This window comes from Copadichromis virginalis, linkage group LG5, assembly GCF_057382275.1.
Source record: "Copadichromis virginalis isolate Kocher_CV1m ecotype Utaka linkage group LG5, C_Virginalis_male_GT1.1, whole genome shotgun sequence".
NCBI lineage: Eukaryota > Metazoa > Chordata > Actinopteri > Cichliformes > Cichlidae > Copadichromis > Copadichromis virginalis.
Window position 1 is genome coordinate 18,820,601 of NC_140622.1, and position 23,041 is coordinate 18,843,641.

The window sequence follows — 23,041 nt, forward strand, 5'->3', positions numbered from 1 at the left end:
CGTAACAGTTAAAGGAACTCTCAGAGCCGCCGCGTTTGTCTGAGTTCTCCTTATGAAACGAATCGCCTGCTGCTCTCATTACGCCTGACTTGGGCATAGGGTTGCCAACCGTCCCTTAAAATACGGAATCGTCCTGTATTTCGAAACAAAAGCACACGTCCCGTATTGAGCTAATAAGGGACGCACTTTGTTCCGTAATACAGTGAGAATCAAAAGTAGTCTATAAATGTTTATGGAATTAACGCTTTGTTGGAAAACATAATTCCCAGCCCCTCTCCTGCTTTGTGACCAATGAGCTGACAGCACACTTATGACAATTCGAGTATGACAATTCAGATTACCGCTCATCTCATTGGTCGAGGAAAGGTCGCTTGCGGAGAAAATACCGGAAGACAACAGATGACCACAACAAGAAGCATGGCCAACAGGGAAACAAACGCCGACTCTGCGGTGCAAGTCTCGGACGACAGTACACCTAAAGCTGGACAGACACTGTGCGATTTTCAAACTGCACGATTGACTCGCAGGGGTTAGAAGTTGGTAGGTCACGATGCAGGTCTCACACTATACCGCCCGATGCTCTGATGCGACCTGAGTGCTCACACTGTGCCTCCATAACATGAAGGTTATAACAGAAAATCTGTCGCTCTCTCTCTCTGTCTTTCACTCACACAGACACACCACTACCATCAACTTTGCTAAATTGCTAATGAAAAACATTGATCAGGCAGCTGTGATTGAACAGCAATGTAAATCCAACTATTTTCAGGTTGTTGTGGTCGTGATCATTTTGTGATGCCACGTCGAAAAGGCTCGGATGAGCTTTCCAAAGTTCTACAAGTTGTGCCTCCATTGCTTGTGTCCAGATCACAGGCTGCACAGCCGTGCTGCTCCATCTTTTACACCAACGTTTACGTTTGCGCGTGAGCAGTGTGAGCGGCTGCGGTGACACGTCACGAGCGATTGATGATCGGGAGCTGGTCGTGAGGTGTTAATCGCTTCTCGTTACCCCACGTATACTACACGATGCATGATGAAGGCCAAAATCGGGCCGATCACCAAATCAGTCGCACGACTCAAAAATCGTCTCAAAATGGGCCTAAAACCGCACAGTGTGAGCCCAGCATTAGAGCAGCAATGTTTGTTCCCCTCAGAGAAAGGGAAGAATGGGAAAAGGAAAACACCTGGCTGGAAAACGTTAATATGGGCATGTGCAGTGAAAATCAGCGCTATGTGGCCAGAAGTGTGATAATATAATTTATTTTGTGTAATAAACAACTGCAAGGATAGATGATTACAACAAATAGATCACTAATACATAAAAGTAATACATAGATGAATAATGATGATGAGTTAAGATGCTTAATCATGGGAACAAGCGGGTTTACAAACAGGAGCAGCTGATTAGCATTAGAAAAGCTGAAATAATACCTCAACTGAAGCCAACTGTACTAAATGCACTATATGTGCACTGTTACAAGAATATTTTTCGTTCTATTGCTTTCTATTAATTTATATAATTTTAAGTTAAGCAGGACAGAGTTCTTTTAAAGAAAGATTTACTTATATTCTCAAAAGTTAAGCATGACAGGCTTCTGTTCAAGAAAGAGACCTGTTTTATTGTGTTAATGTTGTCATTTTGAGCTAAAAATAAATGGCTAAATGATCATTTGTTTCACATGTGTTCATATCACAAAGAATAGAATATGCATCTACTTAAATCAACTTCAAGTCAAATGGTTAAAAAAATAATTTCACACACAAAAAAAGAGCTAGAAAATTCACCACACTGGGAAGGGTGAAGACAACTGGGTCGCCCGGCCCTGGCCACGAGGTGTCCCTTATTTATTTTTCAGGGAGTTGGCAACCCTACTTGGGCAGCACGTTTGCCATTTTGTAACATAATGAACACTTCTTGCCCCCTCCTCTTTTCTTCCCTTGTCACTTTTTTTCCACTGTGTCTGCCAACACCAAAATCCAGCTGACCAGTACGTGGTGTACAGTAGGATCAGGTGTCGACTGGCTGAATGCAGCCGCGGCTACAGATCGCTGTGGCTGAGAGCGCCGCGGTGTCGTCTTCCTCCCATCAAGGGTGCTGCCAACATTAACACCATGTATGACAAAACAACATAGACTTGGTGAAAAGGACTTTGTTTAGTCACTTTTCATCACATCATTAATATGTAGCAAGCAGCAGCACAGTGGACAGTGCCTTAAATAAAGTCTAAGCGCTGTTTCTTGCACTGAAACCACCAACTAGACAGTTTTGTTCTTATAGCACAACAACATTGAATCTACTTAAATGTCTGTCATACTTTTTTTAAATACACAGCTCTGAGAGGCTCGATTTAGACACAGTTATGCTTTGAAGTTAATGCTAACAGCAGCTTGCTAACTTATCAACAGTGTTGGCATGCTAGCATTCAGTCCTGGAGGTCCCCGCCGTGCTGTTCTAAAAATGCAACAAGGGCAACCTGGCAGAGTCAGCGAGGAGGCCGCCACGTACTGGTACAACAAGAACTAATGTGTAATTCTTAATTTTACTGCATCAAATTTGAGGTTTTGAACCTTTGAGTCATAACCCTGTTATTTGTTCTAATTTCCATTTCAGTGAGGGAGGAAAGCATTTTGCTTACATTTTTTAAATCTCGTTCGGGCCTCTCTTTCTCAAGTGTCTCTTTAATGGGCCTCAATGCTTATGGTTTCACAGCTACTGCATGACCTTTGGTTGCTATTTTAAGGTGGAAATTTTCAATGTACATTGAAGGAAAGAGATCTCAACCATGCTAGCAATCTTAGTGTAACCTAAAAGCTATTTTTGGCTGCTCCCTTAGTCACATGGGATCATCAGTGTAGGTAGCTCTGCATATTTGACTTGGCAGATTTTTACACCGGATACCTTTCCTGATGGAGCCACTAAGAGATTCATGTCTCCTGCCAGGATCAAACCGGGGACCTTTTGCTGTTAAGTAAATGTGTAACCCACCACAGCATAGAGCTCTTACTCGTTCATCTTACTTTAGCATATGATGAGGAATAAAGAAAGGAACCCACAATTATTAATTAATTATAATTGACTGTCAATATCCTGATAGTCCATGTGACACAAACAAACCCATCATTTAAAAAATAGCTAAGAACTGTTAGAAACTACCTTCCTAATTATTTTTGTGGTCATTTTTAAGCCTTTTCAATAAGTATAACTGTTTATTCCTGGGCTGTCTTTAGGCTTAAAAGTTACTTTTGGCTGCTCCCTTATTCACAAGAAGTCACCACAGCACAGTAGCTCCACACTTTTGATGTGGCAAATTTTAACATCACATGCTCTTCTTAACACAATCCCATTTGCTTCTCGTGGAATAAACGGCAGATGTATTGCTTTTTAGGTGAACGTGAAAACTGCTAAATTATCTTTCAACCATTTTTTAGATAATTGTAGAAACTCTAATCTGTGCAGTTACCTATTTCCTAACATTTAAACAAAGTCAATTCAAGGTGATTTCCAAAAGATTCAATATCAAGTATTCGCTGCCTTTTAATTTTTTTTTTTTTTTTGCACCATTTTACAAAAGGCCTGGCATTATTTTGCACGCACACAAACTCATACAGAAGAAGTACTTTTCATACCATTTGAACACTCAAGTGCTCGTAGCTGCTCACGTCATCACGTTTCACCGTGATTCCTTAAGAATTTTCTTTCGGTCATTTTGAAATAAAAAATATAAATCCAACATGTATATAAAAAAACAACCAAAACAAAACTGCACAATTCTGAAAAATATGGAAGACAGGTGGAGAGATTTACAGTCACAGAATTGAGGTCCACAACATGTAATGTATCTGATGCCTAAGACAAGAAATATGTCTGCCTGCGAATTTGAATTTTCTGGCATTAATTTATACAAATCATACAAGACTCGATCTGGACGGCGCCACCGTGGTTCTAACGTTCAGTGCCTCTGTAACAGAACAATTTAATTTTACATGTCTTAAACAGCCTGTCACAACTTAATGACCTTCCAGTTTAAACAGTGTGACGTACTGGACACTCTTTGACATACTGCATTAACACTAGCAACACTAACACTTGAATTCTGAGAGTGACTCATGCCTGTGATAAAAGGGCTTTGCTATATGTGATGTTTGGAATAAAGGTTCACTTAGTGTGGTTGATGGAGTGAGGTTTTATGAAAAGGCACTTTGTATTTTCACTTAGCAAGTCAATTTTCATTCTTACATAAAGCCCGAGAAGCCTGTCGTCACAGGTGTATGCAGTTTAACAGGAGAGCCGCCTGAATCAGCCTTTAAAAGGTGCTGAAAAGTGACAGGCGAAGTGATATGGCAGATTTTTTTCTTCAGCTTAAGGCAATTAGGTTTTTAACTGGTAGTATCAAAATAAAAACTTTGGTAAACTTTGGTCCAAGACCTTCCACATGAGCATGTTTAGTACTGCGGCTATAGTTTCCATAGAAAGATATAAGTAAGTATTTTATTGTGGAAAAGTGGGACTCTTTCACAGCTGCCTGTCATCTCCAATCTCGGCCTCTGAGTGGGCCAATCAAGCAATTCTGAAAACATGCTTTAAAAAAATTAGTGTGTTTCTGAGTATTTAACACTGCATGGCATCTACCATGATATCCATGTGTTATAGGCTGCATAGCAGGACAGGATTCACAAATAGCACTGCAAAAAAGTCACCTTTACCAATGCACACGAAATATATATAAACAGTGTCATGAAATATCAATCTTTTACAGCATTCACACAGGTACTATATTTAATAGCACTTAAAGATAAAAAAAATAATGGTCTCTTTAACTATGCTAGCACACCTCCGTATGCTAGAAGGAGGTTTAGTAGAGTGGAGTGAAAAACCTCACGTTTGATGCTTTTGAACTCTTTTGTTCATTTTAAAACGGCAGCGTATCCATAAAGATTTTCTCCACTATCGGAGGAGGAGGCACCAGGTCCTCCAGTTTCAGGTAGAAGATGCGCTGCAGGCCTTGTGTGCACAGAGTCCTCAGTTCAGGCAGTTTGCCCAGAAGGCGAGACTGATAGTTGGGTTGCGTCCGGCTCAGTTCTGATCCATTTCCACTCACGTGTTCCCTTAGACAAGCGATGAGGTGACTTTGAAAGTCCTCGACCCGCTTGGGCTCTTTGAGGCCGTGACGATCTAAGGGCAAAAGAAGTTTCCATGAGAAACCCCAAATATAACGACAACCTTGAAATGCGATGAAATTCACTAAAAGCAGACAAAGCTTCTTTACCGGTGATGATGACGAGGGCTGCGAGGCAGGAAAACAAGTAGACGTCTAAGTTCAAGCGGCGAAGGCTGTGCGAGAAATCCATTATGGAGTCGATCCAGTCACCGAAACTGCGAGCGCACTGTAGTCGGTGGAGCACCACGCCATCGCAGAAGATCAGCTCATTCTTTTCTGGATCTGACCTGAATTATTTTAAACCATTACGTCAGTGAGAGCATTGACCAACGTGAAGGAATGTAGCAAAATATTAGTGAACCACACTTTTTTTTTAACAGCAGAAGAAAGAACACTGACCTGTAAGCCAGGCGGAGGATAAAGAGTTCAACAAAAGCAGATTCGAGGAGCAGCTCCTGGTCTTCTGTGCAGAAGTCCGTGAATCCTGGGATGGCTTGAGCCCATTTCCTTATCACATCCAAGGAACCAGTCAGTAAATCATAGAACTGCTGGATATCACCAGCATCCTCCTTCTCTTTCGAGCTGTCTGCTGTCTCCTGGTACTGAGGAGGGGAAAAAAGGGTTAGTTAGCTAAAGAGATTTTCAGAGGGCTATTTAGTGCTGTTGGTTTGACTCTACATTGTCACCAGTGTAAATTCAGATGAAGAAGACATGGGTTAGCTACAAGTTTTGAGTTACCTTGGAATAGTCAAGCTTTCCGATGGTTGGGCTTGAGTCTAGATGAGCCCTGACAAGCGAAGCTATGATGTTGACACTGGGGGTCGTGGATGAAGCCTCAACTGGGATCTTGGGCTTGGAGGGCAGGCGACCTCTGCGACCTTTAAGGCTGTCCCTACGAACAACTAAAAGAGGACAAGGCGAGGAACATGTTTATGACTCCTACATGACTCTTTCGGCATTTGAAAAACAAAAGCTGTATCAGCTGACGTTTCCCTTTTTCTTCAACTGTCAATGTAAAGCTCTGGTTACATATGTCTCTGAGCTTCCTGGCTTTGCTGCTGCAAAACTGTCATTACGAACCCCGATTTGTGGCTGTCATGCATTAGCCACTGCGAGCTTTGAAAGAGTATCACATTGCATTACCTTCTTTGACCATTCCCACTGCAAGACATTTCTGGAAACGACAGAACTGGCATCGGTTTCTCCTCCTCTTGTCTACTGGACAGTCTTTATTGGCAAGGCACACATACTTTGCATTTTTCTGGACAGTTCGCTGTCAAACACACAAAGAAAACACATTAATATGGAATCATAATGTGGCAAACATATACGACTGCAAGTGACTGAAATGCACAAGTCTTATTTTTGTTTATAGCATCAATTTCTGATCACCAGCAACCCTGACTTGGATGAGTGGTTAAGAAAACAGATTGATGGATTTCTGCTCAATCAACTGTGAGCCTCTCTTAAACAAAGATACAGTGATAACTGGTACATTACTGCTCAGTATAAGTGCTAAAAATATTTTTAAAACAATGTAATAATTTTATTATTTGCCAATACTGAAGCTGTGCACTTGTGTCTTACGTTAGCACACACAAACTCACTTTATAAATATATTTCTGAAGAATTATCGCCGTGATTGCACAGTTTAAAAAATATAACATGACTGCTCTCTGGTGGATGTGGTTTGCTCACTTTGTCAGTGAATCTAAATCATCTTAAATATATGAAACATATGTGCACACATGCATAATTACTGCAGTTTTTTTGTTACTTGTTGCATACATGACACACACACTGAGATATCAGCTATGACTGCAGGTTTATTCTCCTTGATGAATCATGTACTCAGTCAAACAAATCTGTAATCTTAAAGCTGCTAAATATCTTCTTTTCTTTTTTTTACCTTGAAAAAACCTTTGCATCCCTCACAGGTACGGACTCCATAGTGCTGGCAGGAAGCGTTATCACCACAAACTGCACAGCGACTCTCGTTGGATCCTGGGTTTTGCGTTTTAGGAGACATCATGGCACCCTCCGCTGTCTTGGGGCTTTCTAGAAGTCTATGCTCCAGAGAAACTGGGGGGCAGTGAAGTGGGGAAACATGCTGCTGAGGAGACAGGAAGAAGTGGTCTTCCTGGCTTGGCTGAGCATCCTGGTGCTGCTGCCCCATGGGGGAGTGTTGTTCTGGTGCAGAGCTGAAGGTGAAAAAGGAAAGCTGCTGAGCTATGGCAGCCTTGTCAGCCACAGAGGTCAGGGGGGCTGAGGGGTAGGGGCTGAAAGGGGAATCCCAGACAGGTGCAGACTCTGTCTGAAAGCTTGGTGTTGGAGGAGAAGCAGTGGCATAGACTGGGCTGCCATAGTAGTCAGAGCTGCATGACGACAGCGTTTCGTCAAGGCAGTTGAGTGCAAAGGATCCTGGGTAGCAGCCATACACCTGGAGATCATCCAGCTTGAAGGCCTGGCTGTGCATCTGAGAGCTGGTGCTTTCAGCTACTCCTGTGTGGCTGAATGAAACCGTAGAGGCAGGAGGAGAGGTGGTAATCTTACAGGAATATGCATCAAACTCCCCGACATAGCCATTTCCAACCAAAGTGTTGATGCTGGGCAATGAAGATGTGGACAGCTGGTCCTTTTGGCCACTGAAGTCCATCACCAGTGTGGCACTGAGGTCAGGATTCAAGAACTCAGAGCTGAAGTAGTTGTCATGGGGCAGGGATGCATACTGGGTTTGTACACAGGGCATTGCTAGGAAAGAGAAAACCAACATTTAAAACAACTAAAATAAATCCTTAAAGATAAATACTGATTCATTTCTGGGTAACAAACACGACTTTATTAAATTCTCTATCTGAACACTGCATCTTTGTGAGGTAGATTTAAAGCAACACAGTCTAAGTCAGATATTCCCATCTCAAATTAGTGCAGTAAATATGACTTTGTGATCATTTTTCGAAATAAAACCAAGTGAGTTAAATCACTCGAGACAAATGGCCCCAGTAATGAGCTGACTCTTTAAACATGTGTTAGAAACTAGATATTGCTACTGGATATATAATGGTCAGCATTTCTTAATGCTTCCTCTATAACAATCTAAACAGAGGGCAACATTAACACCTGAAATGTCCATCTCATTTCCCCAACATGCCTCTAACTTTATCAAGGGGCCTATTCGTCCCCTTGAAAAAAATGCAGAGGGTGGTCCAGCGGAGCAGTCAGGTATTGTCAGATATTGTGTTACTGGCTGTTAACGCTCTAAAAACCTCCTTCAGTAGAGGGCAACCCCTCTATCACAACGCCTGTACTGGGGCGTGTTGCAGATTGTATGTCGGGGTGGGCTGACTGCCAGCTGAAATGGGAATAGTGGCAAAGTCTGTTTATGTGCATGGGTGGATGGGCGTGTATCTACAAGTGTCCTTACTTCTTCATTTTATAGCTTTTTATTTTTTTTTCTCAATACAGAAGCTGAAGCATGTTCTTTGAAAGTTGAACTTAAATTTGCACAGCTATATTTGAATCGTGTGGAAACAAAACTGCCGAAGGGCCCAAATAGTTTTCAGCATGTAAATGCAAACAATTTTATGAATCTTCTCATTTCCCAACAGTGTTATAGAGCATGAAGGCCATTAACACAAGCACATACTGACAACAGAGGACAAAATTTGAACAAATGGAAATAGTAGAATCACAGCAGTCATATTAGTACTTGCAGATACCGTAAAATGTCCACGTTAATATCAAAATACACTCCCATAATTCACTTCATCATATTATAAGAATTAGAAAAATATCAGTCTGCACTGTTTAAGTTTATTATGGCTAAATATAACACTCATATCCCTTCTTTTATACCAGTGAGGGTCTAGCCAAATCAAGTGGACACTTAAAATCATGACCTCCGGCAGGTAGTTGAACTTGAGCAAATATGACACCATCAAAAAATTAGTTTTTATATTAGTAAGTAAACTGATGCAAACCTCAAGCTACTGATAACCATTTTGCCTTATGAGCTTAAGCTATGACAGAGATACTTATTTAGAAGTAAAGATGCAAACATGCGCATCTAACAGCAGCAGTAATAAATAAAAAACAATAACAACTCACTAAAAGTCCACTTTTTACTCACCTGGTTTATGCAAATATCCCGAATTTGACGTTTTTCATTTATTCCAAATTAGAGAAAAAAAGATAAATGTCACCTCGGTTAGCTTCTGTCAGCACACACACTCATTCAGGCACATTCACAACACAACACACTCCGGGTCAGACCGAGGCAGACGGGCTCCACTCCGCTACACTCTTGTTTTATTTTGGGCTGCATCGACAAAAAGGCGTGCCTGTGCCCAAACATGGTTTTGGGGCGGTGGAACGTTCCGGGTCGGCAGCCAATCAGCTCTGGGCTCGACGCAGACGTTCTTCCGTGTGACGCACGCACGGGATTCCATTGACGCAAGATCCGAGGGAGCGTACCTGCTAAAAATACACCGCAACGAAAGCGGCGTTCACGTGGGGCTATTACTGGATGAAAAATTCTAAAAATAACCGCAATTTGGAGGCGCAGACGTTTTTTGGCTGGAAATGTGGATATTATACAAGTTTACACCAGCGGGGTGTGTTATCAGGTATCAGACCGGGAAACACCTGCATATTTTTTTCAATTTTTCAGAAAATAGAAAGTCTCTACTGTTTCGCAACTAAACGCTTTGGGGGGGAAATCATCACAAGCACTTTTAAACGTTTTAACTGGAAATATACTTTTTACTTGTTATGTTTTTATATTTACTTCATACTTTTACTCGCATTTTTAATTGCTGAAATTATTCAAGAGCGTGGTCCATTACAATTTTTAATTACAAATGCAAAATTAATAATAATTATTAATAAGACTGAGTGGCAGCTGGGTGAAGAAGGATAGGTGAGGCTAATCAGGGATGAGGATACAAAGGAAAAGTAAATATAAAAAACATGAGACAATGACTAACATATTCAAATGTTGCGTACAAGAACATTGGGGGGCAAGCTAGGAAAAATAATACAAGCAAACGTACTAAAATAAATAACTGGAATACAAATGGGAATACACTGAAACAAAGTGCTAAAGGCTCGAAATATAAAGAAGGAAGTAAAAAGTATTAGGAACCAAACAGAACATCAAATAGCAAGACTTCAGTCAGAAGACTCAAAACTCCATGTCCAAACCCGGGACTATGAAACACATTTCCAAATATGTCAGTGACTTCTGAAGCATATTGACTGTTAACTCTGTAAACTTCTTTGGAGCTGTCAGTTAACTCTACAGATATGTAATATTCAAACAGAAATTTGTTTAGATTTGTTTTTGTAATTGATGTTTCTGAGATCAAAAATGACCTTTAAATCTCTTCGTCTGTGCTTATTAAGCACTTCTGTTACAAGAATATAAATACCCCGAGTCCTGTATAAACTATTGTCAAAACCAACAATTTAAACTTACATTTACTTTGTAAATTTGTCAGCATTAGTTTAAACATCACTTAATACCCGCCCACTGCAAACCAGCACGCTCTTGAACACTTGAACCCTCTCTGGGGATACTTGGGCATGATCCAGCTTGTGTAAAGAAAGTGAGGGGGCTTGTTCAAGCAACTGAGACCGGAGACCTGACGATGGCGCAGCTGTAGATGCTGCCTGCAGTTACCAGAGATAATTACGGGGGTTTGTGTTTTATCTTTCACGGTGGAAAACACACACGCGAATAAAAAGGGAGAGTATCACATCCAGTGTTAGTTTTCTGAATCCTTTACGTAGCATGCTTAATAGGTTTCATTAAAAATGAACTTTTTTTTCTCGTTTGCCAGATTTTGTGAAAATAAATACGATAAATAGTGACTGCTGCTGTGCTTTCGATGAATTTTTGTTGAACTGTTAACGCGAGCCAGCAGCGTTAAATCATCTCTGTGTATTCAAATAAAGTCAAAGAGGATTTGATATCTAAATATAAGATTACTGCTCGTATCATTTGTAATTGCGAACATGTTTTTAAAATGGCTTAATGGCAAAAAAATTTTTATTTAATCTTTCATACCCGCTATCTTCCTCTCTGGTAGCGCCTGACGCTTCCTGCCCAAACATGCCAAACAGGTCACACCAAACTTCCGCTGTTGCCCTTTTTTTTTTCTCCACCAAACCTACGTAGCCTACCTTGGGATTAGTCCTCGTGCTCTTCCTCCCACGCCAACGCAAAATCTGCCCCACTCCAGGCTGACCTGTTTTAGTACAAGGGAAATGCTCCATAGTCATGCCTATTAGGTAAATAAATGTGTGAATTAATATAACAATAACAGGTAGCAGATTCCATATCTCAATTAACCTCCCATTTACAATAAGAATAAAGAGATTTTTCTTTTGTATCTTCAGAAAATTATTGCAAGACCTTCATGGGGAGACATTATAGTGTAGACACACATCCAAAGGACAGAAAACAAAAAGTATTTGTTGAATAGACTTAAACAACCACACACATATGTCTCATCAGCCAATCAGATGGCAGCAACTCAGTGCATTTAGACATGATCAAGACATACTGCTCAAGTTCATACTGAGAACTGAGCAACTTTTAATATTGTTGGTGCCAGTCTGAATATTTCAGAAACTGCTGCTTACTGGAATTTTCCCACACAATCATCTGGTGAGTAAAATGAGTATCCAGTGAGCAGCAGTCCTCTGGGTTAAAAAGCCTTGTTGATGTCGGAGGTCAAAGGAGAGTGGCCAGTGGCTTGGAACACTTTGGACCTCTTAGTACCAACTGAACATCGTTTAAACACCACAGCCTACCTGAGTTTTGTTGCTAATCCATTTACAACCACAATGTATTCATCTTTCACAGTGAACATCCCTCATCACAACGTTCAAATAATCACAAACCGGTTTCCCAAACATGACAATGAGTTCACTCATGTGGTCTCAGCAGTCACCAGATTTAAATTCAGTAGAGCACCTTAGAGACATGGTGTAACGGGAAACTCATGTCATGGATGTGCAGCTGATAAATCTGCAGCAACTGTGATGCTATCATGTCAGCATGGACCGAATTCTCTGAGAAATATTTCCAGCAACTTGTTGAATCAGTTCCAAGAAGAATTTAGGCATTTTTGAAAGAAAAAGTGTTTGCAGCCCAGTACAAGCACATTACAAGTGTAAACAAGTACACTCAATATCCAACACAAGACTACTGAAAGTTGAAAACACATTGCCAAAACAATATCTTAGCTTTAAACTTTATTTATTCAATCACAAAGTAGAATACTTTGGCTAGCTTCCACCCAATGTTAGCATGACCTCATCAGTCATGTCTGTGTGTTTGAGAAGCTTTTTCAGTGTGAAGGAGTCTAATAAAAGTGTTGACACAAAGAATTTAATTGACAAAGTGAGGTTACAGGACAAAATTGGTAAAGAAGCTAACATTAAATATGATTTCAGGTATGTACACCGGGCGTATTAGACACAGTGGAATGCTGCTGCCATTAAACTCGTTAAATATGGGAGGGCTGTATTGAATGCCTCTCTCTTTATCACTTTCATAACTCAAAAAACCCCAAAAAAACACATATTCAGTTACATTCAATCAAGAGTTCCTTGCATTATTCTATCAACAGTTCTTTAAGAAACAGTCAAAACATTCACATGAATATCTTCTTATCTATCTTATTGTCTCTCAACTGGATGAACACTGGCAATGAAATACATGTCAACACACAGGACAGTTTATTTGGTGAACTGCTTTTTGTCACAAGCTGCACAAGGAAGTACAGATACTACTGTAAATATGATTTAGCACAACAAAACATCACAACATAAAATACAGCTAGTACATGCATGTTCCTTGTGCTTATACTGTAGGTACACAATGTGCTCTGATCCTTTATCTATAGAAACATAATGCATTGCATGAAAATTGGCACACAAAAGCAGCAGTCAAACTTGTCAAGTTTGCACTTTTGATATTGGTTTGTCAGTGTGGCATCTCTCTATGAAAGCAGTATCTTAAAATGATGTCAGGAACTGGGGGCAAAGGAAGTAAACAATGACAACACACGGTTACACACTCAATCCAACGCTGGTGAGCTGCAGTGATCCTTAGAGGGCCAGAGGACGTAGGAGCCACGACTCTATTTGAGGTGAAAGAAGCTGGATGGTTTGGTAGGTGGAGCCATTAGCATGCTAGCTTGGTTCTTGTGAGTTATGTGGATCTAAAATTCATAAAAGATGCAATTTAGGTTAGTTTAGGTTAGCCACAGAGCTCCTTCTTTGTTGCTGCTTTTTATTATTCCTTCATTCTTGGTGTTCTCTATCATGCGGCACTGGGTCTGCTATAATCTATGTGCTGCAGTCCATTTTATTAGTGGCTTTCTACTGTGAACATTGTCTGCTGTTCTTATTATATTTGATATTAATGCTCTTAACTGTATTATTTTATTGTTTTTCTGTAAAGCACTTTGGTATGCTTAGGCTTTTAATGTGCTCTATAAATAAAGGTTGTTGTTGTTGTTGTTGTTGCTGGGTAACTATTCATTTGCCCAGCTGTCAGTAGATACTATGTGGCTCATATCAAGTTATTTTTTAATTTGTCTTTGGATATGAACGCACAGAAACCATTCCCATTGCTCTTTAACTGTCTACATTTTAGCAGAAGTCACTAAACCAATCATTAATACTCTCATTACAGACTTATCCAGCTGTGCTAGGACACCCCTGTCCCCAAGGGGACACAGTCTTTTTGTGAACAGGGCAAATTGCACTTCAAATATTGGCCCACAAAATCCAAAACATGTCTCCAAAAAGGAAACAGTTTGGAACATCCCCATAATACTTGCACATGATTGCCTCTTTCTGTCTTACCCACATAACAATTGTGAGGTGGTCTGAAAGTAGCGCTGCCACTCAGTTCTAAGCGAGAGCCAATGATCTTGTGTTAATATCTGCTGGTCAGTAAAGATGGACACTTGGACTTGACCTCCAAATTGCTTCAAGTATCTCTTTTAAGTTATATTAATCACAATCAATTCTGGTTATACTTGCTGTAGAAGTAACATGATTCAATTTCTGATCAAAAGACATTTATAAATGTTTTAGATTGCATTATGTTGCCGTTGTCTCTTCTCTTCCCCCTCATCATATTATTTAATAATGCTTACAGTACAAGGAGGCTGCATCCAGGGCTCACCATCGATCTGCATTGGAAATGCTTTAGATGTCCTGCACATAGGGAGCAATAACAGCAATGTGTAATTATACTTCACTACATGTACACACACTGTATGGTACGGAAAAATATTCCTGTTGTTTAGTAGGTAAAGTTCACAACCTAATGGTAATCTGGGAGGTCTGTGCCAGTCTGTGCCCAGCGCTCTTCAGCCCAGTATAGATTTGTCCCATCTCTATAACCCCTTCAAGCCCGACCACCTCCAATCGTTTATCGCTTATATCTGAGGAGTTGTTAAAAAGCAGAGTAATTTAACAGTGTTTGTAAATGTCAAATCAGGACTACAATCTATGACAATGATATGTGAGGATTCAGGAGTGTAAACAGCTGAGTCTCACCTTGGGAAACTATTTTCAGAGCTTCAGGGTCAGTGATAACCTCACTCTGCTCCAGCCCTGCCACGCCATCAGACTTCTTAGACTCACCCCAGAGGTTGGAGCCTCCGTGCATGCTGGGTATGTTGAGGACAGCTATGCCCTCTAGAGAGACACGAGTCAGGTCCAGAGGTTTTCCGCAGCACTGGTGTTGCAAATACAAAACAAAACAAAATAAAAACATTTCAGCATTATTCACAAATATGCATAGTTCTGGTAAAACAGCCTGACTGTGGCAGAAATTCCGACCTCAATCGTTAGACAGTCCTTCAGCCTCTTACAGGACGATGAGAGGGTCTCCGAAGTGGCAAATTCAAAATACTTAAGTTTGTTCTTCATTCTTAAAACGACAGAGAACAAGAATTTGACCAAAAACAAACACACAAATAAAAAAGCCATGAATTTATTTGTGAAGTAGACTGAGCTCTGTTACACCTCTTATGAGAAAAGGTTCAGACTGCTAACATAAATTCGTACCTGCTGTTGAACCTCTGGGGATGTTTCTCTCTCATGGAGTGGAAACGATGAGCAATAGAAGCATCCTGCACACAAGGATGAAAGTGCAATCACATGAAAAACGATCATGAATCATATTTCATGCAATGCATTCATTTTTCTGATGAATGCACAAACTCCCTGTAGAGTTCGTGACTCACCACTCCAATGGAAAAGTAGTTGTTAATGATCTCATTGGGCACAGGGTCTCCTGCCTCATGAGGGTCATTCGGTATCACTTGGATACTCCAGCGGTCCATGGGGACCAACTCACTCCCTTCAATCTCTTTCATGATTTCTTTCAAATCTGACCCGTCGTATCCTTTCATGGGATTATGATAGAAACAGCTTAAATATGTAACTGACATCTGACACTTTCATTAAAGTTCCTGTTTTGATTGTTGTTACCTCCTCCCCAGCGTAGGCAGCGAGCCAGGTCATTCCCAGTGCCCAGAGGCAGCACAGCTACAGAAGGATTCACCTGGAGGTTTTCTTTGTCTAAAATCACAAGAGATGTTATTTAGTGCTTCAGACGGTTAGCTCAACCTGCTGTCTGAAACTCAGCAGGACACGCATTACCTAAAGCATCCAGAAGCCACCCAACGGTGCCGTCTCCTCCACACACCAAGATCCTGTAGTCGCACAGATTACGAAAGAAGTGCAGACTGAAAGACAGAGTCAGCATTAACATAAATATACTCAAATGACATGTGCATTTGAAATCCTATAGAGTCCTATAATGTGTTTAATGTGCACTGCTGTACCCTGGAGCAGGGCCTCCATCGGACAGATTGTATACTTGGCGTGGATTCAACAGGTACTGAAACTTCCTGAGCACTCTGCAAAGACAAAGCAAAAGCTGTTATAAACTGCCAATGACACAGTATTATCCTATGTATTGATATGGAAGCAAGCATCTCCAAAATGTCAGATTTTTTAGTATGGAGCGTGAAACTTCTGATCCCATAGGACTGTGCTGCCTACCGTTCGCCTTGTTTTCCTCCACTTTTTGGGTTTACAAACACCAGCAGAGGGTGGGTACGAGGAACAGGAACAATCTGAAAAAATCCCACAGATTAGGATCCATTAGATTATGTAAATCATCTGCAAAATACACAGACATTGAGTTATATGTTTTATATACATATAATAGCTCTGGTGGCTCTAAATTCAGTTTATTTAGTGAGATTTGATATTGGGAGACCTGCAGGATGTGGCCATCAAGAGTGACATTCAACAGGCTGGTGTCCTCCTCCTGCCAGAAACAAAAACTTAGTGACCAGCTCACAGACAGATGGCCTAAAAATCTACATTCATAGAGTAATTTAGAGTCATTTTACCTTTGAGACAGCGTAAATGGCCCACGGAGGCAGTATATGAGCTTTCAGCGGCCCGCAGTCACAGTTCGATAAGCCACGCAAAACACATTCATCGTGACGCTTAAAAAAACAAAACAATACTCAGTAAATTAAAAATGGTAATCTGTTCTTACTCATTCAGCTATATAGACAGAGCAATACTTTTCAGCCAATTACACACATTCATACAAGCACCGTTTTCCATGCCTGAGTGCACACACACACTCTCGCACTCCAATGGAGTCATCATACTTCGACATACTGACTGGAGGAGCCAGCTGGTAGCCACCCAGTTGGTGGAGGACCCCACTCTACCTCCGATTCCACAGTGATATGATACTAAGCAGGCCCGATCACATGCAATCTCTGTATTCACTAACGTACTCACCAACTCCTGGCACCACACGCAGCGCTTCCCGGCCAAAGTTTTGATCTTCTTATTGCAGACATCACACTTGCTGGCACCGCAATCAGCTCTGATCCAGTCATGAGCTGGTATCTGAGATGCAGAGGAGGCACGAAACAGGCATTATGCACAAACTGCCACTTAGCACCAGCGGTAACGTTGTCTGGTATTGTTTTCACATTGTGAGTCATGAATATTTACAGAAAGTGAATACTCAGTTTTAAAGGTGGATAAGTTCAACCAGCAGATGCGGGTGAACCAAAGAACCTACCTGCTTTAATCTAGTGTATAAACATCACAGAAGAAATCACTGGGATCACTTTTTTTCTTTTTTGAAATCTGGAAAAAACAACTAATTTGACAGCATGGATGGGTAGCGCTATGTTCACATATTCATTCATTCATTCATGCTGGCTTGTTCGAGCCGACTTATGTGGCAACCCATCCCTGCATGGCTGCAGGAAAAATTATGTTATAGCTGACTTTAAAGGACTCAGTACAGAATACACCCTGCTCCTAAGCAGCTGTGGAAAATAGCTGCAGATTTATGGCTTCATGATTGAACTGAACTGGCAGATCGAATAAAAACAAACCAGTTCCACCTCCCACAGCAGCTCATTACGGATTTTTTTTTTTACTGTGTCTGCTGCTGCAGGAAAGAAAGTGACCAGGCCACTATCTGTGCTTGTGCAAAAGTGGGACGTTTAACAGATGTACAGAGCAGATTGTGCAGGCAGTAATCCTCATTTTTTTTAAAAACAGTGAAAAAAACAGAGGCTGCACTTACTGACTAATGCACTCTAAAGTTCCCTGTTCTTAATGTGCTTGTGGTCATTGCCGTTTGGTTTTTAAAAAGAGAACAGGTGAAGAGAGAAGATGCGACTATATCCCCATAAACGCACTGAAAATAGCATTTTGCATAAAACGTAAGTGCTGTTGTAAATGTAACCGGATATCTAAAAGCAGAAATATACATAAACCAAAGGGAAATTAAAAGCAATCATTGTGTTCCTTACACCAATTTCCTGTTTAGATTTGACAAAGGTACGAGCGCAGGGCTCGGGATTCTTGTTGGCACACTGGCTGTGGACGATGTACTTGCAGCCTAGAAGGAGAAAATGCAGTGGGTGAGAAAGGTTCTTAACGTTTAATATCAGAAACTGCAGCGATGCTGATAGAAAGCAGAGTGTACAGGTGTCACTGTAAAATGCACGTCTCCACCAGTTCATTTATACAGTGTAAGAGGAGCTTGGCTTCCCCCTGGTGGCGGTTGTGAGCTCTTACAGTTGCAGCTGAGTCCTTGCTTCCCAAGGCCGAGCAGCATGCTCTCACACACGCTGCAGTAGGTTGGCTTGTTAAAATGCTTCATCGTCCATATGTGCTGCCCATCCTTTTCCGTCATCTTTTGGGAATAAGAGAAAATAACAGCAGTTGGTCAGATCTTTTAGTTAAGTCAAGGCAGTTTAACAAAGAAAGGAAGGATTGCATAAAATGGTTTTTTTTTTCACCTTCAGCCCCAGCAGAACAAGTAAAGGTGCATTGTTCATGCCTCCCTTCAGCCACTCCTCCAGAGTGACGGTGCCACTATCATCCACATCAATCGCTGTCATCATGTCTTTGAGCACCTGTTCCATCACAAAACACCAGAAATTTATACGAATCTTCTGTCACACCCTCAGCCTGTGTTTTCAGGTGCCACACTTTATGTGGGCTGGTAAACAAAAAAGTTCAAAAGCCATGCAGAATAAGAAGAAGAAACAAACAGAAAAAAAGACTCATACTGGTCTGAGTTCAGTCACGTCCCAGCCCAGATAATCAGCGGCACGCATCATTTGAGTGATTATACGATCCACTTCCTGAAAGAGAGACAAAAGAGTTCTGGTGAGATTGGGTGTAACTGTATCCATCCAAACTAGCGCGCAAAAGTAATCTAAGACAGTCAGCGAGGCGCCAAGTGCAATGCACTTAAAACATCGCAAAATTAAAACATTATGTATGCTACAGCCAGAGAAGTTATATATGCGAAGAACTGGCCAAAACTGAGTCCACATGTACAGATATAAGTCTAACTCTAGAGAGATGAATTTCAGTACCTTAATTTTTTCAACATGAATCAACAGGTTTTTTTACACTATACACATAGATCTATATCTATCCCCTTGTCAGTAATTTTGAGTAACTTACAGAGCTGTCCAGGAGTCCGTTGCCATCTTTGTCGTAAAGTTTGAATGTAACTAGAACCAAACAAAGTCAGTTAGTCAGTTAGCTAACCGTGGGTTTTACAGTCGCATATCCTCAATTTTAAGACCTCAGCAATAAATGTGGATTAAATGCAGCTGCAACTACAATAAAAACTCCCAATATGATCAAAAGATAAGTCAAACCAACATTCGAGCTTCTCCCGCGGCTGTTCTTTCTCCAACACTGAGAAGTAACAGGACACATCACGAAGAAAGACTCCACCTGAAAAACAAGAAACGAACACAGTCCTCAGATTTAGTGAGGTTTTTTTTAAAAAAACAGCAGATGAAAATTGGTGGGATATCAAAGTAAGTATTTTATCATAGTTTTGTTGCTGGACCAGGTGCACTAATCTGCAAAGTTCGGCCTTCAGCGTCATTACTGTGACCAGACAGCAAGATATGAAAAAAATAATAAGCACACAAACAGGTGGTCACTGAAAAAATACTACCTTAGCAGATCAGTCTTTCTTTTGATAGTTTTCTGGGAGTTTTGTGCAGCGTTTCCAGCCACATCCAGGACTGAATAGGAGTGCAAAGAACATTTTTCCCCCAAACTCTGTGCTGCACAGTTTTGTTAAAGGACAACAAAGTCAGAATATAAAAAGTCTTTACCTTCTTTGGGCTGAGGGCTCTTCAAGGAGCCGTTTTGCTCCACGTTTTGGAAATAACGAAAAAGCCGCTGGCAGAAATCTGCAGGGAAGTCGTCCACTTCTAAGTAGGTCTTGAGAAAGAGACAGAAGCCCTCGGCATCGACGCACTAAAGAGAGAAGTTGAAGTTATTTCCAAATGAGACAAAAGGATAAAACATTTACATTCAGAGCAACAGTCTGACTACGATTTTTAGAAAATGTCATAAAAAAAGTGGTAGAAAGCTTCCTAAAAAGACCGTGTGCGTTTTTAATCAAGAACATTGTTAAAAATAGAGGTAAAGCAAACTTTTACAACTAATAATACAAATGAATAAATTCATGTTTGATTTGTTTGTAATAAGTAGAGTATTAGGAACATTTGACACGGGAAATATAGTATATGATTGCCTAAAAAAGTTACCTCTCCAAAGCTGTGCTGAGAGAATCGACCGCCTGGATGAAACTCCTTAATCACATCTTTCACCCTCAAATTGCTCTCTGCAGGGAGAAGATCAGAGAGGTCAAAACGTAGCTGTAGATGTGGATACACTGTGACTGTCAGTCATTAAATCTGGGTTTGGGCCTTGCAGTGTGAGGTAATGCACACACTACCTTTCCCAGGTCTGGAGAGGAGCAAGTGTAATTATCCATTCATCCATTATCCAGCGTGCAAACACTAAAAGCCTACAGACCCATTTCATTTCTTCTAAAGCCTTTGAGTGGACAGTGGATTATTTTCAGCCCTTTAGCACACACTTTTTTGTCAACACGTGCATGTAATTCTGCGTTCGCTCCAGCCCCAGCGAAGGGGCAGCATGCACTTATGTTTGGGAGTTGCCGCTTGTGATTTTGGGTGGCTGCTGAATGAGTAGCATTAAAGTAAGGCAGTGATACCGACTGCAATTTTAACTGAAATGTTTCCGCCTACATGCAGGAGCAGAGTGCACATGTGTTGCAGGTTAGGATCTACAAAGTTAACTTTTCATATTTTTGTTGGACTTTGCCTGCGACACTCCCGTCTCCACTTATCTTGCTTTTTTTTTTCACTGCCTTCATAAATCGTTCTGAAGACTTCCGATATTTATTCTGACATTATCCAGTGCTCAATGTTTAATTCATTAAAAAGGAGTGAAACAAAAGTGTAAAGTAAAGTAAAAATTACACTTTTTTGTAAATGTGTGATGTGGTTTCCAGTGTCTGTGCAGCCAAGAAGAGTGTTAGTGTTAGTGTTAGATTAGAAGGAAGACAGTTACACAGATCGAGAGCGGAGCTATCATAACACATCTGGCCAGTTCATCCTCAGAAAGGTGAAAGCCTGAATTCAGTGTACATGGATGGAGTTTTTAAAAAATACATTTACAGTCATAAACTGACACTGTGAAATACATGGCATATTGAGCTACCGCTGCTTTATTAATTTAACAGAGAAATTTGCCAGAGTATTGAGTTACACTGCATTTTGTTAGTGAGAATGCACTTGAGACTTGCGTGGCTCTAATTACAGTTTTAATGCACGCATTGTTTTTATATTCTGTCCTGGACGCTGTCGTCTTTGGCCTCAGTAATCACTCATTGCTTTAGTTTTATGCCTTTGATACAAACACAACAGTGTATCTTGTGTGCATCAAGTGCTTGGTGTAAAGGGATTTGTATATACATTTTTAATCTGTAATAAACGTGTCAACTTTATTATTATTACGATTATTGTTCCAGTTTACTTTACTTACAGGTTAAAAAACAATGTAGAAAATGGAAACTTACCTTCCATGTAGTGCTGCAGCTGGATAAAATCCACAGGAGTCAGAGACCCTTCTGTATCATCAGAGGAGGCCATCCTGGTCTGCTCCCTGAAGAATGAGGGAACAGTGACTGGACATTCACAGAGGTGTCAATAACACCCAGATAAAGCACTAACCTGGCCAAGGAGACTGCAGAAACTAGGAGGCAGCCATACATGTAACATGTTTTACGTCATGTTTTGTGTTTTGTGTCAGCAGAACTGGTTTGCCTCCATTCCTGGGACTGCCACTAATGAACAGAGCATACTTTTCTTAACGGATACCAATCTAAAAACTTGCTATTAAAACAACATTGCTTCACTGACCACTGCTGATTTTAAGGAAAGAGTAGTGAAAATCAGATTGTATCATCCTGTAAACATGGAGCTGAGGAGTAACAAGTAATAACATCAAGAGCTCCAGATTGTGACTACTGACGATCAACTGCCAGCAGCAGAGAAGCGGAGGAGTAGATGTAACACTGGCCTGTAGATTTTCTGGTTGTGCAGGTGTACCTGTCCGGCTAAAACCACTTTTTAACTTCCCATCAGTTTAATGTGCAAAGCAGCAATTAAGACCCCTTTTAAAAGGGGGCATCCGTCAAACAGGATTATAATGTGAAGCCAGGATGTCAGCCTGGCTGACACACACACACACCACACACAAAGGCACACATTTACATAATATTTTAACTTGTTCGGCTCTCGAAGTGCTGCACAGGTGCTCGGACAGAAGGAGGAGGGCTCGTGAACTCTAACAGGCTTCTTACCTTGACTCTCTCTCCTGGGACGGAGGATGGGGGGAAATAGAAGCGAATAAAGTCTCTCGTAGCTTCTCCAGCAGCATACACCGCTGCTATGCTGTTTGATGGCAGCTGGTGGTTGTGGGTGAATGTCTACTGCGGTATTAGCGGATAAGGGATTAAGAATGGGCGGAGGAGGAGCTTTTAGCGACATAATTACAGATAGTGGCACCGCCTAGCGCGTGCACGCACAGAAAGGCGCACGCGCGCACACTCGTTAGCGCTATTGTGCCCTTACAACAGGTCAACACAATTATCTAAACACTGCGGCTCTCAGCCTGGACGCTGGAATGTAGCGGAATGCATGAACAGGTGCGAATGAATGAAAACTCAGAGTACGAACCGGTGAAGCGGCTTTCACGTGTCGTTTTTTAGTTTAGTCCCACTTGTGCGTGGACTCTTCACAGTATACTGGTTTTCCACCCTGAATGTTCTTTTGACTTTTTGTCGTAAATTATGACTTCTGGTGCAAAACATGACTTTTTATCGTAAGTCGGGACTTCTGGTGCAAAACGTGACTGTTGCCTCTCACATGTATACATTATGCCACAGA

The 23,041-nt window shown here is 41.0% G+C and overlaps 2 protein-coding genes across 2 annotated transcripts; both read right to left on the bottom strand.

The window, feature by feature from the left end:
* Positions 1-3,510: 3,510 nt before the first annotated feature.
* Positions 3,511-9,472, bottom strand: LOC146709455 (putative nuclear hormone receptor HR38). The gene is made up of 7 exons (XM_085456396.1): positions 9,289-9,472; positions 7,069-7,910; positions 6,303-6,432; positions 5,898-6,061; positions 5,559-5,761; positions 5,268-5,446; positions 3,511-5,173 (listed from the first exon to the last, which is right to left on the bottom strand). Exons 2-7 carry the CDS (start codon positions 7,906-7,908, stop codon positions 4,911-4,913), a joined length of 1,779 nt encoding a protein of 592 aa, XP_085312522.1. The 5' UTR covers positions 7,909-7,910; positions 9,289-9,472; the 3' UTR covers positions 3,511-4,910.
* A 3,416-nt stretch (positions 9,473-12,888) lies between these two features.
* Positions 12,889-22,836, bottom strand: dgkab (diacylglycerol kinase, alpha b). The gene is made up of 24 exons (XM_085456397.1): positions 22,456-22,836; positions 21,670-21,755; positions 20,330-20,406; positions 19,892-20,036; positions 19,425-19,499; positions 19,221-19,270; positions 18,818-18,892; positions 18,545-18,661; positions 18,321-18,438; positions 18,053-18,141; positions 17,019-17,129; positions 16,613-16,711; positions 16,477-16,527; positions 16,257-16,330; positions 16,037-16,111; positions 15,852-15,937; positions 15,681-15,770; positions 15,434-15,594; positions 15,255-15,319; positions 15,027-15,117; positions 14,742-14,922; positions 14,506-14,626; positions 14,336-14,396; positions 12,889-13,390 (listed from the first exon to the last, which is right to left on the bottom strand). Exons 1-24 carry the CDS (start codon positions 22,530-22,532, stop codon positions 13,310-13,312), a joined length of 2,256 nt encoding a protein of 751 aa, XP_085312523.1. The 5' UTR covers positions 22,533-22,836; the 3' UTR covers positions 12,889-13,309.
* Between the last annotated feature and the right edge of the window lie 205 nt (positions 22,837-23,041).

Excerpts from the sequence above, each read along its gene's own strand:
- dgkab (XM_085456397.1), bottom strand. The coding sequence starts at position 22,532 with ATGCTGCTGGAGAAGCTACGAGAGACTTTATTCGCTTCTATTTCCCCC. Across the intron at positions 21,756-22,455 it reads TCCCAGGAGAGAGAGTCAAG|GGAGCAGACCAGGATGGCCT; the intron begins GTAAGAAGCCTG and ends CTCATTCTTCAG. Across the intron at positions 14,923-15,026 it reads AGGACTGTCTAACGATTGAG|TGCTGCGGAAAACCTCTGGA; the intron begins GTCGGAATTTCT and ends TTGCAACACCAG.
- LOC146709455 (XM_085456396.1), bottom strand. The coding sequence starts at position 7,908 with ATGCCCTGTGTACAAACCCAGTATGCATCCCTGCCCCATGACAACTAC. Across the intron at positions 6,062-6,302 it reads AGTGGGAATGGTCAAAGAAG|TTGTTCGTAGGGACAGCCTT; the intron begins GTAATGCAATGT and ends GTCCTCTTTTAG. Across the intron at positions 5,174-5,267 it reads AGCCCTCGTCATCATCACCG|ATCGTCACGGCCTCAAAGAG; the intron begins GTAAAGAAGCTT and ends TTTTGCCCTTAG.